This window comes from Diabrotica virgifera, chromosome 4 (genome assembly GCF_917563875.1).
Source record: "Diabrotica virgifera virgifera chromosome 4, PGI_DIABVI_V3a".
Lineage (NCBI taxonomy): Eukaryota > Metazoa > Arthropoda > Insecta > Coleoptera > Chrysomelidae > Diabrotica > Diabrotica virgifera.
Window position 1 is genome coordinate 240975794 of NC_065446.1, and position 13997 is coordinate 240989790.

The 13997-nt window shown below is 31.8% G+C and overlaps 1 protein-coding gene across 1 annotated transcript; it reads right to left on the reverse strand.

The window, feature by feature from the left end:
- Window positions 1–2626: 2626 nt before the first annotated feature.
- On the reverse strand, window positions 2627–13854 carry LOC114327429 (SREBP regulating gene protein). Its single transcript, XM_050648831.1, has one exon. The coding sequence runs from the start codon at window positions 13585–13587 to the stop codon at window positions 12982–12984; it is 606 nt and encodes a 201-aa protein (XP_050504788.1). The 5' UTR covers window positions 13588–13854; the 3' UTR covers window positions 2627–12981.
- Window positions 13855–13997: the final 143 nt, after the last annotated feature.

Below are 13997 nucleotides of genomic sequence, written 5' to 3' on the forward strand. Positions count from 1 at the left end.
ATAGAGAATTGAATACCCTTTTAAATGAGCTATTACATGACCCCTATTCTCATTTAAAAAAATCATCGATTACGTCATCACGCCCAGATGGATGACGTCACTAGTATGATATATATGCCAAAAAATCGGAAATTAAAAATAAAAATCGACCTCTTTCGGGATTTTTCCTTAAAGTCGCTGTTTTACGAAATAATGAATTTATGCGTTACTTTATGGACGCACTGGATAACAAATTACGACATTTTAATAGATGATAGTCAAACCCCGATTTCATGAAATTAAATTTCGACCTTTGCCTGACCAACTTAGTCTCTCCTAGGTTTGACTAGTCAAAAGCCGAAACTGTAATTTATTTCGGGCTTTGACTAAGACCGTCAGTCAGACCTGAGGATTGCCTAGTCAAACCTAGGAGTGTCTGAAATTCGGGCTTTGACCAGTGGCGGTTTCTCCATAAGTGCACATGTGCACGTGAACCCCCAAAATTATTTTTACACTAACATTCATATATGTAATATTTATCATTCTATAAATAACATTTTAATCTAACTATACAGTAATTGAAATTCGAAATAACAGATCCAAGGAGTTTATAAGTATCTAATAGGTAACATTTAATTATTTTTATTCTATTTCAAAGGAGAAAGTTCACGGCTGTGAGGCCTTAGACAGAACCTCGCGTTCACCGCTCTCACAGTGGTTCCTATACCAATGACTTTTCATACTACAAAATACAACTCATCACCCACCCCGCTACCCGCTCTAGCCCACAAGTTTAGATGGCCACAGGATCACAAGTAGGATGTGATCTTATGGCATGATCTTTGGTGTTTTCAATGTGCACGGCACACGTATGTTTAAATTTTGCTTTCATGAAGTTCGAATTTCGGAACTATATTAAGAATGGAAGGATTTGTGGCCGTAAATGTTAGCGTGGAATATTTAAAATCAATTAAATTTTCTTCATTATATTTAGAAGAAAAATTAAAAATGCCGAAACCAAATTTGTTAATTAAGAATGTACCAAAGTGCTAACGTCGGGATTATAAATGATTATTTAAAAGGAAATTTGTGTAAAAACTTACAAATTGTGTAGGTGTGAAGCACATATTTGGAGAAGAGGAAGCATAATGAATAAAATAGAAGATACGATTTTAACTATCCAGTTGGAATTCCAGATTGGAATTCTCCAATTATGTACTTGTTACGATGCCAGTGACAACTGCAGAAACAGAACGATGTCTCTCTGCATTGAAACGTATCAAAACTTTCCTTAGAATAGCTATGGGCCAGGATCGATTAACTGCACTCACAATGTTTTCAATAAAAAAAATGATTCAAGAAATTCCAAATTTTACTGTATTTGTTTGTGAATAATTTATCTAAAAAATAACAGGCGACTGACTTTCGTTACAAAACTTGCTTGTAACATTTAAGCACTAAATTATAATTTTAAGTCAATAAAATACATTATTTATTGTAATTTTTAATAAGGTCCTTTGATTTTTACAATTTGAAGACACTCAAAAACCTTTACCTACGGAAATAGGGTCTCAAGGTGTTTTTATATGTTAACATTATGTGTGCACCCCCAATATTTTACACCAGGCGCCGCCACTGGCTTTGACTATAACATATATACAATGTATTGAGCTTTACTGTACGTTTTATAATATAAATATATATCTTTTAAATGTTTCTGGAGGTCGTGAACACTTCTGTTTGCGATTGCTATGCGTCTTTTTATTTCGTCGCTTGTCGTGTTTATTGCGTTTATTAGCGATCCAAGATATGGGAATTCTTTGACTTGCTCAAAGGTATGGCTGTTAATTTGAATTCTCTGTTGAATATTTCGTGAGTTTTTAGAGACCAACATATATTTGGTTTTTTCCTCGTTTACCACAAGTCCTAATTCACTTGCCGCGTCCGGAAACCTTATAAAACACTGCACCGTGTCTCTTACTTCTGCCCACTATAACTATATACCTATATCGTCAGCGAATGCGAGAATTTGCGTCGATTTATTAAAAATATTCTAATGTTTAATTCTATCATTCTAATATTTAATTATCCGACTGCCTTTTCCAAGGCAATATTAAAGAGGAGACACGCCAGCGCGTCCCCCTGTCTTAAACCAATATTAATGTCAACGAGGAATTGCTCAATTTAAATATACCTAGTGCAGTCACTGAAGGTTTTCACCTCCGATTTCGTTCAACCTCCATCGATTTTCATGAAAATTGGTGAGTAGTTAGAGATCATCTCTAACTAGGTAAGGTAGTTAGAGAGTGAGCTATACAGAGAAAGAAATGAATGACTTCCTGGAATCCCCCTACTATACAAAAAATCACCACTAAAGAAGTTAGAAAACCTTCCCTATCCTTTCTACCAAATCCTAAAAAGCTATATTTCCACACGATATTTTCTAGTGAAGAAGTATAATGAATACACAAGCTTAAGACCAATAAACCGTAGTACCACAAGGAAGTGTGCTGGGGCCGATATTGTACTTACTCTTATATGGATAGGGACCACTGGAGAGGCTAAGACCCAAACAAGGTTGTAGAGTCAGAATGATAATGATATTTTTTCTTTCTAAAGTAAACAATAAAAGATAATAAAACAACAATTATGGGTAAAAAATTTATTATCGCTAAATTATAAATACAAATCATACAAAGTGCTTGAATTACAGTGCAGAAAATATAACTAGTCTTCCCCTAATTAAGTAAAATTTGTGAAATAGTTGAATTGTGAACTTTTACACAAAAGAAAGAGGTACTAAAACAAACTGAGATAATTTTGGTACCACTACACATAAATTAAATATATTATAATAAATAAAACATCACTTATATGTGCTTTTATAGCTCTTTTAATAATACAAAATAGTGAGAGTTCTGTCACAGGGCAGCGGCGGATCTACGGGGGTAATACCCCTTTTCCCAACGAGGTCCAAAGTTAAAGAAAACAAATTTGAAACAAAAATATATTAGCTGACATGAAACTTAAACCATAGACAGACAAATTCAACCCAATAAATCGGCCAGTTAAGAAAATGAAGTTATTTAATATTATATTTTTTGTTTGGTGTTTCATTGTAAGTCCCCTCCCCCAAGGCAAATGTCTAGATCCGCCACTGCCACAGGGATGCCCAACTTGAATACTGTTTATAATATAATGGAAAAATAAATTTTTAATGTTTATAAAAGCTTGAAAAGTCAAAATAATAATTATAAATAAATAATCATTTGTTTATTGTACTAATATATGATTAAATATAATCTATATTACAGTAGGAATACCTAAAACTGTGAAATGTATACAGGGTAATTCATTAAGAATGTCCAATCTCTGAGTTATAGATTCTAGACCTCAAAATATCAAGATTTAACCCCAATCACTTAAAGAAAATGCGGCTCGTTACTGAGTTACATGGTATTTTATTTAAAAATTTAATATTTATCAATGTGGCGACAGACCGATCCGGATATGAAAACATCCCGATATTAAGACGACTTCTTTTATAGTCTCTGAAACGTCTTCTCCTTCATACATTCCAATAATCAACGCCGTCAATAACTTTCGTCGATAGACACGTTTTATAGATTCTATAATACCTTGATCGATAGGCTGACAAAGCGATGTCACATTTGGGGACAAAAAAGACACTTTATTTCGCCATATTTTAGTTGTTTTGGGTCGGGATGAGAGGGTGCATTGCCCAACAGCAGGACTGGCTTTCTCGGTAGATTTAGGGTAGATGCGGACGGCAGAACCGTCCGGATATGGCAGGTTGTACTGTACTTTTAACGTTCTGGATACACCCTGAGTAAATCACCCTGTATAATGAGAACACCACAGTAAGATTTTAAATCTATTACAATGGCATCTCTTGTAAGCAAATGTATTCATTTTTTACTCAATGCCAACTATATTATCATTCCTGTATCAATTTATTGAAAAACAAGGGCATATATGAACTCTATCTATACCTATCCCCTAGTAAAAGATTAGATTAGTGTGGCTTAGGCTTAGTGCAATGAACATAACCTATAATGTATATGACACTCCATGTAAGCTTAAAGTATTAACAGGGTTGCCATATCATCAATTATTTTCTACTCTCACTTCTAAAATTAAAAATCTGGCAAGAGCACATAATATATCAATTAAAACTCAAAAATAAACAAAAACTTATCAGTTCAGTATCATAATGGATACAAAAATTGCAAAAGGGGATAATTTCTAAGGATTTTTAAATATATTAAAAAATGCTAGTTTTGTTACTATCAAATGAGAATAAGCCACAATCCTAAACCATATTGTTTAGTTTAACATATTATAATTGAGTCGTCTAGTTCCAAAACCGGCCATTTGCAAAAAATTTTAAAGAAAATTACAAGTTAAAGATTCTTAAAAGTTTCCTTCTGATACATGAAAAATGTTAAGCGGCCAACTTTAATAAAAAACCAGTTTTCTTTATTTTGTAAAAATTGCACTTTTTGCAAATGGTCGGTTTTGGAACTAGACGACTCAATTAATGTAAAAAACAATAATTTATGAATAATTTATAAATTCAAAAATTGTAGCTTCTCATAACAAAAAGTATTAAAAATATAATTTAATATTAAATTTTAAACATATATACATTATACAAAAAATGTGGCAACACTGTTACAGCAGGTTATGTTTATTGCCTCCTAAACTAATCATTTACCAAATCGTTATATCTGCTACTTTAAAAAGTAATTATAATCAATACTAAATTGCCTAATATTACTTTATTTGAATACAGTGATAAGTGCACTGATAACCATCAAAATAACACAAAAAGAAAACATAATATGCTGTGAAATAAAAGGAGATGAAAGTAGTAGAGGTGGGAAATTATCAATAGAAACCTATAAATTTACATTATATTGATAGTTAAAGGAGGAGTTTGGCAACTGTCACTCTGACAGGAGAATTTTTTTAAATTCTTGTGTGACAGTTTGACTCCGATATGTCTAAAGGTGGGAAACTATCAATATAATTGTAAATTTATAGGTTTCTATTGATAATTTCCTGCCTCTACTAGTTTCATCTCTTTTTATAACACAATGTATTACGTTTTCCGTCTTTTCTGTTATTTTGCCAGTTGCACACTGATCACTGTATATTATCTACCTACTTAATAAAATTTTTGGTGATATCATCAACAGCCTCATAAGATAATAAAGTACTAGTGTTGCAGAGATAGTAACATTGACAAACAATTAGAAATGGAACATGTGAACTACAGTCTATGCCATGAATATACAACTATTTTGGATTATTGCAACAACAAATATTTTACTTTCCAAAATGTGCAAAAATGCACACAGCGTATTTCAAACATGTGATGCAAGATGCAATTTACAAGGATAGGATCATATAAACTAAATGAGAATTTTCTTGACAATGTTGTCACTCTTCATGGCAGCGGCCCTGAAAGGTAGTACAGTAGGCTCTCTCTATAACGAACATGGGTATTACAAGCATTCGTTTATAACAAGGTACACTAGATGTCCCATGAAATTCCTATTGAACTATAACACCTCTATAACGAGGCATATTTGGTTATAACGAGAAAAAATGAAATCGAAGAATATGTTTCTTTACCTGTTTTTGGCATGGTGATGGCCATAAATAAATACCATAACTGCCTATATACAGGAATGGCCAACATCTGTGTGCTTATTGTGAACAGTGCTGTAATATTTTTCACCACCAGTAATAAACTTCTTTCTTCTTGTTTATCTATCGACCGATATTGAATATTGTAGGAAATTTACAATTTATGATGGCCAAATTTCATTGTCGAGGTCAACCATTGCCACCTAATAAACTCCGTAAGAGACATCAAAACATTTCAGTGGTGGTGGTATGCACAATATTATTGTTATCTGATATAACGAGATCCGCTTATAAAGGGGTAATTAGTCCGCCATTTCAGTTCTCGATATAGAGGGAGTCTACTGTATTAGGCAGGTATTTGTAGAGGATTAACTTTATCAACTTTATAAGGAAGCACCCCTGTCAGACTTCATTAGAATACAAAGATTGCAATGGGCCGGACATGTGATAAGAATGGGAGAGGATAGGCTACCAAAAAGAGCACTGAATGCTAGAATGCAGGGAAAGAGACCGGTTGGAAAGCCAAGAAAGCGCTGGGAAGACACAGTAAACAGCGACACACAAGCCCTTTTAGGAGTACGTGTATGGAGAAGAGCAGCCACAGACAAGCAAGGGTGGAGGCAAAAAATAAAGGAGGCCAAGGCTCAATTTGGGCTGTAGTGCCATAGAAGAAGAAGATTTGTAGAGGATTGTCGCTGTTAACTGCTGTAGAATACAAAAGGAGAATTTATTTATGATAATTCAAAGAATGGGTGAAATATGGCAAACCCGCTTGCAATATACAATCATACTACTGTAGAATGTCGATTATCTGAACGTCGATCAACCAAACGACCGCTTATCCGAACTCCCAACTTGTGTAAAACTCGATTGAAAATGCCTAAGCGAAAGCGTATTGTCCTTTCTATGAAATTTTTTAATGCTTAGAAATCTTCATTTTGTTGCAAATACAGCACTTTTTTGTTTAATTTCTATCCTATTTGTCACTAAAGATATGTAAATAAGGCTTTCATTCGAATATGGATAAATAATATTGCTATATCAATACAGTTCGATTATCCGAAAAAATCAATTTTCCGAACACCTCTGTCCCCCAATTAGTTCGGATAATTGACGCTCTACTGTATTCTAATTTTTGAAACACAGTATAGCCCACATAACAATTTCATGTTCTTAGTAGATTCATAGAACATACTTTTCAAAAAAAGTATATACTGAGAATGTGCGTAATTACCATTGCGAATGTGCAGAGCAGATACTGAGTATATACTACATTACAGTACTTAAACGTTCTATGTATATACTTAGAATGTACTACCGCACTTCTTTTCAGTATATACCAAGAATGTTCTTTTTAGAACATTCCAAGGACGTGCTATAAACCTTCTATGTGTATACTTAGAACATACTACCGCACATCTTTTTAGTTTATACCAAGAAGGTACTTTTTAGAATATTCCAAGGAAGTGCTATAAACCTTCTATTTATATACTAAGAACGTACTACCGCACATCTTTGTATGGGAAGAATATTATATTTTTAAGAATACATATTCTAAGAAAGTGCTATCAAGTGCTATATTGCTTAGAAGTATGTTTTCAGCATCACCTAATCTCATCTTAGGTTCTACTGGTTCTACCAAATATCTATTTACATATTTTAATTGCAAATGAGAATGTAGTTAGTACCTACATTCTACAATATTACTTAAAAAGTAAGTACATATTTATAAATTTTAGTTATTTATATAAATCATTATATAATATTTAGCTAAACTAAACTATGCATAATAAGTAACTAAAATTTATATAATACTTATATGTACTTACCTATTTAAGTAATATTGAGTTATCAAAATATATTATATGTATTTCGAAGCACCGCAAACAAAATAAACAGATTATGTATGTTCTTTAGTCCTAGTACTACATCATTCGCCTTCATCCTTAACACTGCCTAGTGTGCACTGCCTGCATCCTGCATACGCATAGATCCATAGATGATACAAATGAAATAATGCCTGTTTCCTTTTTCATATTTTACGGTTTTTTCCTATCCCTGATCCATTCAGAAGAATAGAAATGGTCAGAATATGATGGGGATGGGGGGGCGGGTTATGAATGTATTGTGGAATAACAAAATCGGTGGTCAGTGTTGCCAAACGGAGAGAAATTTCCCTTTTTGCGGGAATTTTCAACAGAAAAGGTGATAAAGGGAAAAAGTTAACTCAAAAGGGAATTATTGTTCCAGTCCAAATTGTAAAATATTAAGAAAAAATCAAAATATTTGATTACATATCTTCTCAGATTTTGTAAACAGGAGGGAAGTTTTTTTTTTTTAAAAGTGGGAATTTTTAAGGTAAGTTGACGGAAAAAGCTTACTCGACGGTTGGCAACGCCAAAGCCTTTGGTTGCTTTGGTTGTGCAGTTTGGCACGTATTGGTTCTGCGAAATGGCCTATTGAATTGAATGTACCTAAATTCAAATTCCAAGAATGTAAAAATACTAATGATTCATGATAAACTCGAGATGGTAAAGTCATTTCAATTATGAAAACGAATTTTTAATAGTATCTATGTAAACGTTAATACAATTAATGTTTAAACTTTTTTACCCTACAAGAATTTTGAAATGAAATTCGTCCAATACTACCTACATACATAAATTTTATTAATTATGTGTTCTAAAAAATAACGAAGTTGATAATCTATAAGGCTAATATTATACTTCCTATACATACAAATTATTTTTAAGATATTTTAAAAGTATCTACTTATAAGTATGTGTTAAGAATGTACTTATAAGTATGTGTTAAGAATATTCGATAAAGGTATATTCTAAGAATAAACTTTTACGAATATTCCGAGATCCTACGTACACGAATATACTTAGTATATTCGGTACGAGAATATACTTTGAAGTATATGCAAAAAACATGAAATTTAGAATGTTTTTTAAGGTAGATGCTATGCTTGTACTACACATATACTAAAAAGAGTATACTCCGACGAATGTTGGTAGTATATGTTTAGAACATGATGCGAACATCATTGTTATGTGGGAGATGTGTTTTATATGTAGATACATTTAAATTTAATCTACATGCTTATTTTACTACTGAGAAACTCAATGGGGGTACTTTTGGTACCAGTTTTATCTGTTCATAAGCATGTGTGTGATGGTATTAGTAACACAAAACTAAAGTCAATTTTGCAAGAAGCAAAAAGTGAACAAAATGTTGCCAAAAGAGACATATATTGCATGCATGTGGAAAACATGGTTTTATTGATGGAGCCGATCTTGCGTTTTCATCGAAATCAGTACATTACCATGACAATATATGAATACAGAGATATTTGTGAAATGGTTGATGGAAAAACTATTGCAAAGTTTATGTGAATTATATATTATAATACTGGATAATGCTCTGTACCATTTGAACATTTTTAATAAGCAACCAACAGATGCCTGTACCTCAGATAAAATAAAACAGAATGGTTGACGAATGAAACTATTACATTTCTTCAGTATTGTTTTAATCCTCAATTACTAATGTTAGCTAAAAGTCATGCACAACCAAACATCTATATAGTAGACCAGATTATACATAGCTTTGGACATTGTGTGTTAAGACTACTGCTTTATCATTGCCAATTCAATCCAATTGAATATACAGGGTGATTGATTAGTAGGGTAAAGCTCAATAGCTCCGCTATAGTAATAGATAGCAATAAAAGTTAATAACAAAAATTTTAGCCACCTTTGAGCTTCACATTACAAAATTAGTTAGAATGTTACAGGATGTTCGATAACACAGTGGCAGACCTAACTTATGTTTTTTTAAATGGAACACACAAAAAGTCAAACTGGGTTTATTTATGTCAGATGCAATACAAATAAAATCTGGAGTTCCACAAGGTGCTCATTGCTCGCCCCTTCTGTTCAATCTATTAACGACAGGTGAATGTTTTAATCACTCTAAGTACTTGCTATTTGCTGATGATTTAAAGATGTACAGATCTATCAAAGATCATGACGATTGTAGTCTCCTTCAAAACGATCTCAATAATTTAGTTGAGTGGTGTAACAAAAACAGACTCTTTTTAAACGTTAATAAATGTCATTTCATTAGCTTCCACAAAGTTGCAAAAAAATATCAATCATCATATGTCATCAACAGTAAAGCGCTCTCTTATGTTAAAACAGTAAAGGATTTAGGAGTAATATTCGATGAGAACTTAACGTTTGTGGATCACATTAACTATGTGACAGCAAAGGCTTCAAAAGTATTGGGTTATATACTTCACAGTTGTGCTGATCTTTCCCTTAATACGATAAAGGCTGTTTACTCATCATTGGTTATATCTATATTGGAATTCTCCTCTATTGTCTGGTCACCATTTTATAATGTTTATGTTGGTTGTCTCGAGAGTTCAAAATAAGTTTTTAAGATTTGCAGCGTACAGATTGGGATATAATGTTACTGAACTAAACCACAACTATACCATCATCCGTAGTGATCTCAATGTGCACTCCTTAAAAGACCGTAGAATTATAAATGATCTAGCTTTTATTTATAAACTATTAAATAGTGAAATCAATTGCCCTGATTTATTAAAATTAATAAACTTTAATATTCCAAACCATGATCTGAGAAATAATAACTTGTTCCATGTACCTCATCATTCAACAAACTATGGTCTTAACTCACCAATAGATAGAACTTTGAGTCGCCTGAATGATTTGGACATCGATTTATTCTCTTCTTCCAGTAGAGTATTTAAAAACCGACTAAAATCAATTTTTCCGGTCTGCACTTATGTTTAATGTTTAATATTATATTTTCAGTAGATTTGTTAATTTTTGCCATGGACATTGCTTTTGTATTATGTAATTTATTGACTTTTTATTGTCTGTAGTTAGTTGATTAATGTCGGTTTATATTATATTATTATTATGTATTGTCACTGCATAACGTGGATTGTGTGTATGTTAAATTTAGTTTTATTGTAATGTACTTACTACAGTTTTATGCTGTCACACTTTCATTTAATTCATTTAATTTTATTCTTTGTTTTTTTTACTGTTTTACTGGACTTTAATACTACTACTTTTACTTCTACTTATTGTTTATATGTGTATATTTTTTATGAAATTGTGGAAACCCGTAAATAAATAAATAAATTTTGTATGAAAATCGTAACAAGTTCAACTCCCTGTATAAATAAAAATAAGCAAAACAGCCATGGTTTATTAATGCCATATTGTTTTATTTATTGTCAAAATTTTTAAGAATTATTGATATTGCTAATTTCCTTTATATCAAATACAGGGTGAGTCAAAACGCAAGTACATTATTTTCTCAGTAATGTTAAATGGAACACCCTGTATTTTATATCATTATTGAAAAGTAACATTAATGTACTTTAATTTTTATATAACATTCCCTATGCCCAAATTTATTAGTTTCCGAGATATATTCATTTTTCAGAGCAAATTATTTTAGGTGTTTAAATTTATCTAAATTTTAAGTAAGCCATGACTGAATTGACAATTGAAGATTACCGATTATCAATCCGGTAATCAATGTAACACTGTAGCAAATAAAGAAATAAAAATAATTTATTAGTAATACATTTTACAAACAAAAACACAACCACTACATTCAACATTTTTGAAACAATTAAAAACTATCTTTTTATGTAAATGCAACAAATAAACAAAGAAATTTAGTAATAAATTTTACAAAAAAACACACAAACACAAAATACAATATTTTGTGAAGACAATTAAACACTACTTTTGTATGTAAATGTAACAATGTAACAAATAAAGAACGAAACATAATTTATCAGTAATACATTTTGCAAAAAAACATGTTTGAAAAAATTAGAAGCTACTTTTAATAAAATATTTTTAATATTTAATTACATAATTTGTTCAAAATTATCTCCTAACACATTTATGTACGCCTAAAAACGATCATTGAATGAGCTACTTACTCTACGGAGCATTTGTAAATTAACACATCGAAATACACTTTGTATTCTATTTTTCATCTCATCCCTTGTTGTTTGAGGTATTTTATAAACTTCATTATTAACGTAACCCCAAAAAAATCAGTCCAGTTTATTAAATTCTGGTGATTTGGGTGGCCACGCTACTGGTCCATTGAAAAATGAAAATATCTCGAAAACTAATAAATTTAGACATAGGGAATGTTATCTAAAAATTAAAGTACGGTAATGGTACTTTTCAATAGTGATATAAAATACAGGGTGTTCCATTTAAAATTACTGAGAAAATAATGTACTTGCGTTTTGACTCACCCTGTATTTGATATAAAGAAAATTAGCAATATCGACCATTCTTGAAAATTTTGACAATACGTTAAAAAAGATGGCATTAATAAACCATTGTTGTTTTGCTTATTTTTATTTATACAGGAAGTTGAACTTGTTACGATTTTCATATAAAATTGGTTATAACTTTGTAAATACCCTGTATAACATAACAAACCTTTATATTTTTGTGATGGAGAAGTTAACAGGATTTTGAATTTAAAATAAAATATAGGGTGTTCCATTTAAAAAAACATAAGTTTGGTCTGCCACTGTGTTATCGAACACCCTGTAACATTCAACTAATTTTGTAATGTGAAGCTCAAAGGTGGCTAATATTTTTGTTATTAACTTTTATTGCTATCTATTACTATAGCGGAGCTATTGAGCTTTACCCTACTAATCAATCACCCTGTATCTGGGGGGTATACAAAACATATTACGATAACCCTATTGGATACAAGTTACAGTGTGAGGCAGTCTTGGAAACATGGCAACAAATTGGATATTGCCAATCCTCAAAATTGGGAAAAAAATGTGAAGACTTAATTGAAGAATGGTGCTAATCCTCTTATAATTTACCATTGGAATGAAGATAGCAATGACATTATGGCTGTGAAAATGCAATGGTTGAATAATGGTTTTAGGAGATTAGGACAATAAGAGAATTCGTAATTTTGTTTTGTTTTTGTACTACTAAGTGAATATTCCACTAACTATTCCACTACAGCTGTATTTTAAAAATTGGGAGAATTTACTATTGTACAATCTAGCACATTGGACCATTTAACACATTTACTGCCTTGTTTTCGATAACAGTTGCATGGCACAGCATATTTATCTTGTTAGCATAGAAACATGAGCCTCATGGCCATTAGGACATTTTTTTTAATATAATGGCAGTCAATGTGTTAAATTTAAAACAATCGTATATTCATGGAATAAACTTTCTGTTGTGTTTTAAAGGGTGTAAAATATGTTAACCCTCATACTTCATTATCTACATTAACAGGAGCAACTTCGCCAAAGCAATGCTTCGCCTTAGGATCTCTATAAGAATTCTCATGCTGTACACTCTGCGAATTGGTACGACATTTAGCTAAACATAGCTCAAAATGATCCGCAACAGAAGCGAATAGAACACTATTCTGCTCCGAGGCTTTCCCTAAAACATTCTCCAGCACTTCTTTCTTATCAGGTTGCAAACAACACGAAATGCAATGTTCGTAAATTGTACAACAATTGTTAGGTTTGCAAGTTTCACATAAATACTGCACTACACCTGGCGACTGTTCATTGCAGCACCCATTTTGGAGAACTTCATTTCTGGGGCACACATACCCCCTATCGTCTACTAGTAACACCTTTCCTTGTACCGAATTCCTACAATTAGTCTCATCGCTGCTGGAATTGTGTTGTTGGAGACTCCTCCAAATGAAGGGCTGGGTCCTTTTAACCACCATTACATCATCATTGTTGAGAAAATCTGTTTTTCCTACATAGCTAATAAGGCAATAACTGAAAGATAGAAAGAGGAGGAGTCCTAGGAAGATTCTTCGTCGTACAAAACGAAAAATTGCGCTATACCACATTTTATCTTATCATAACATTTTAATTATTGAAATTAGGACTCCTCTTCATTTCATCTACTAATTTCATAATTTTTTTTCTGTGGTCTCTTGCATTTCTGATACACAGTAACATGTCAAACATTAACCTCTCTTTGATGACAGTTCATTGACAGTCTCATAGGCGTATCATATTTTTTTCTTTCTTGTAATAACTTTTAATTTCCGCAAAATCGAATGAGACGAGAATATTAACTATTTCTAGACTAAACAAGAATGATATATTATATAAAACGGTATGTTTGTTTATTCTGTACCTTCAAATGCGTAGTTTAGCCGAACCTTCTGAAAACGAATCAAAAAAGTAGTGGAGATTTAATTAAAAAGAAAAGATTAAAAAAAGAAGAAAAATATACGTCATATCGAAATGTCAC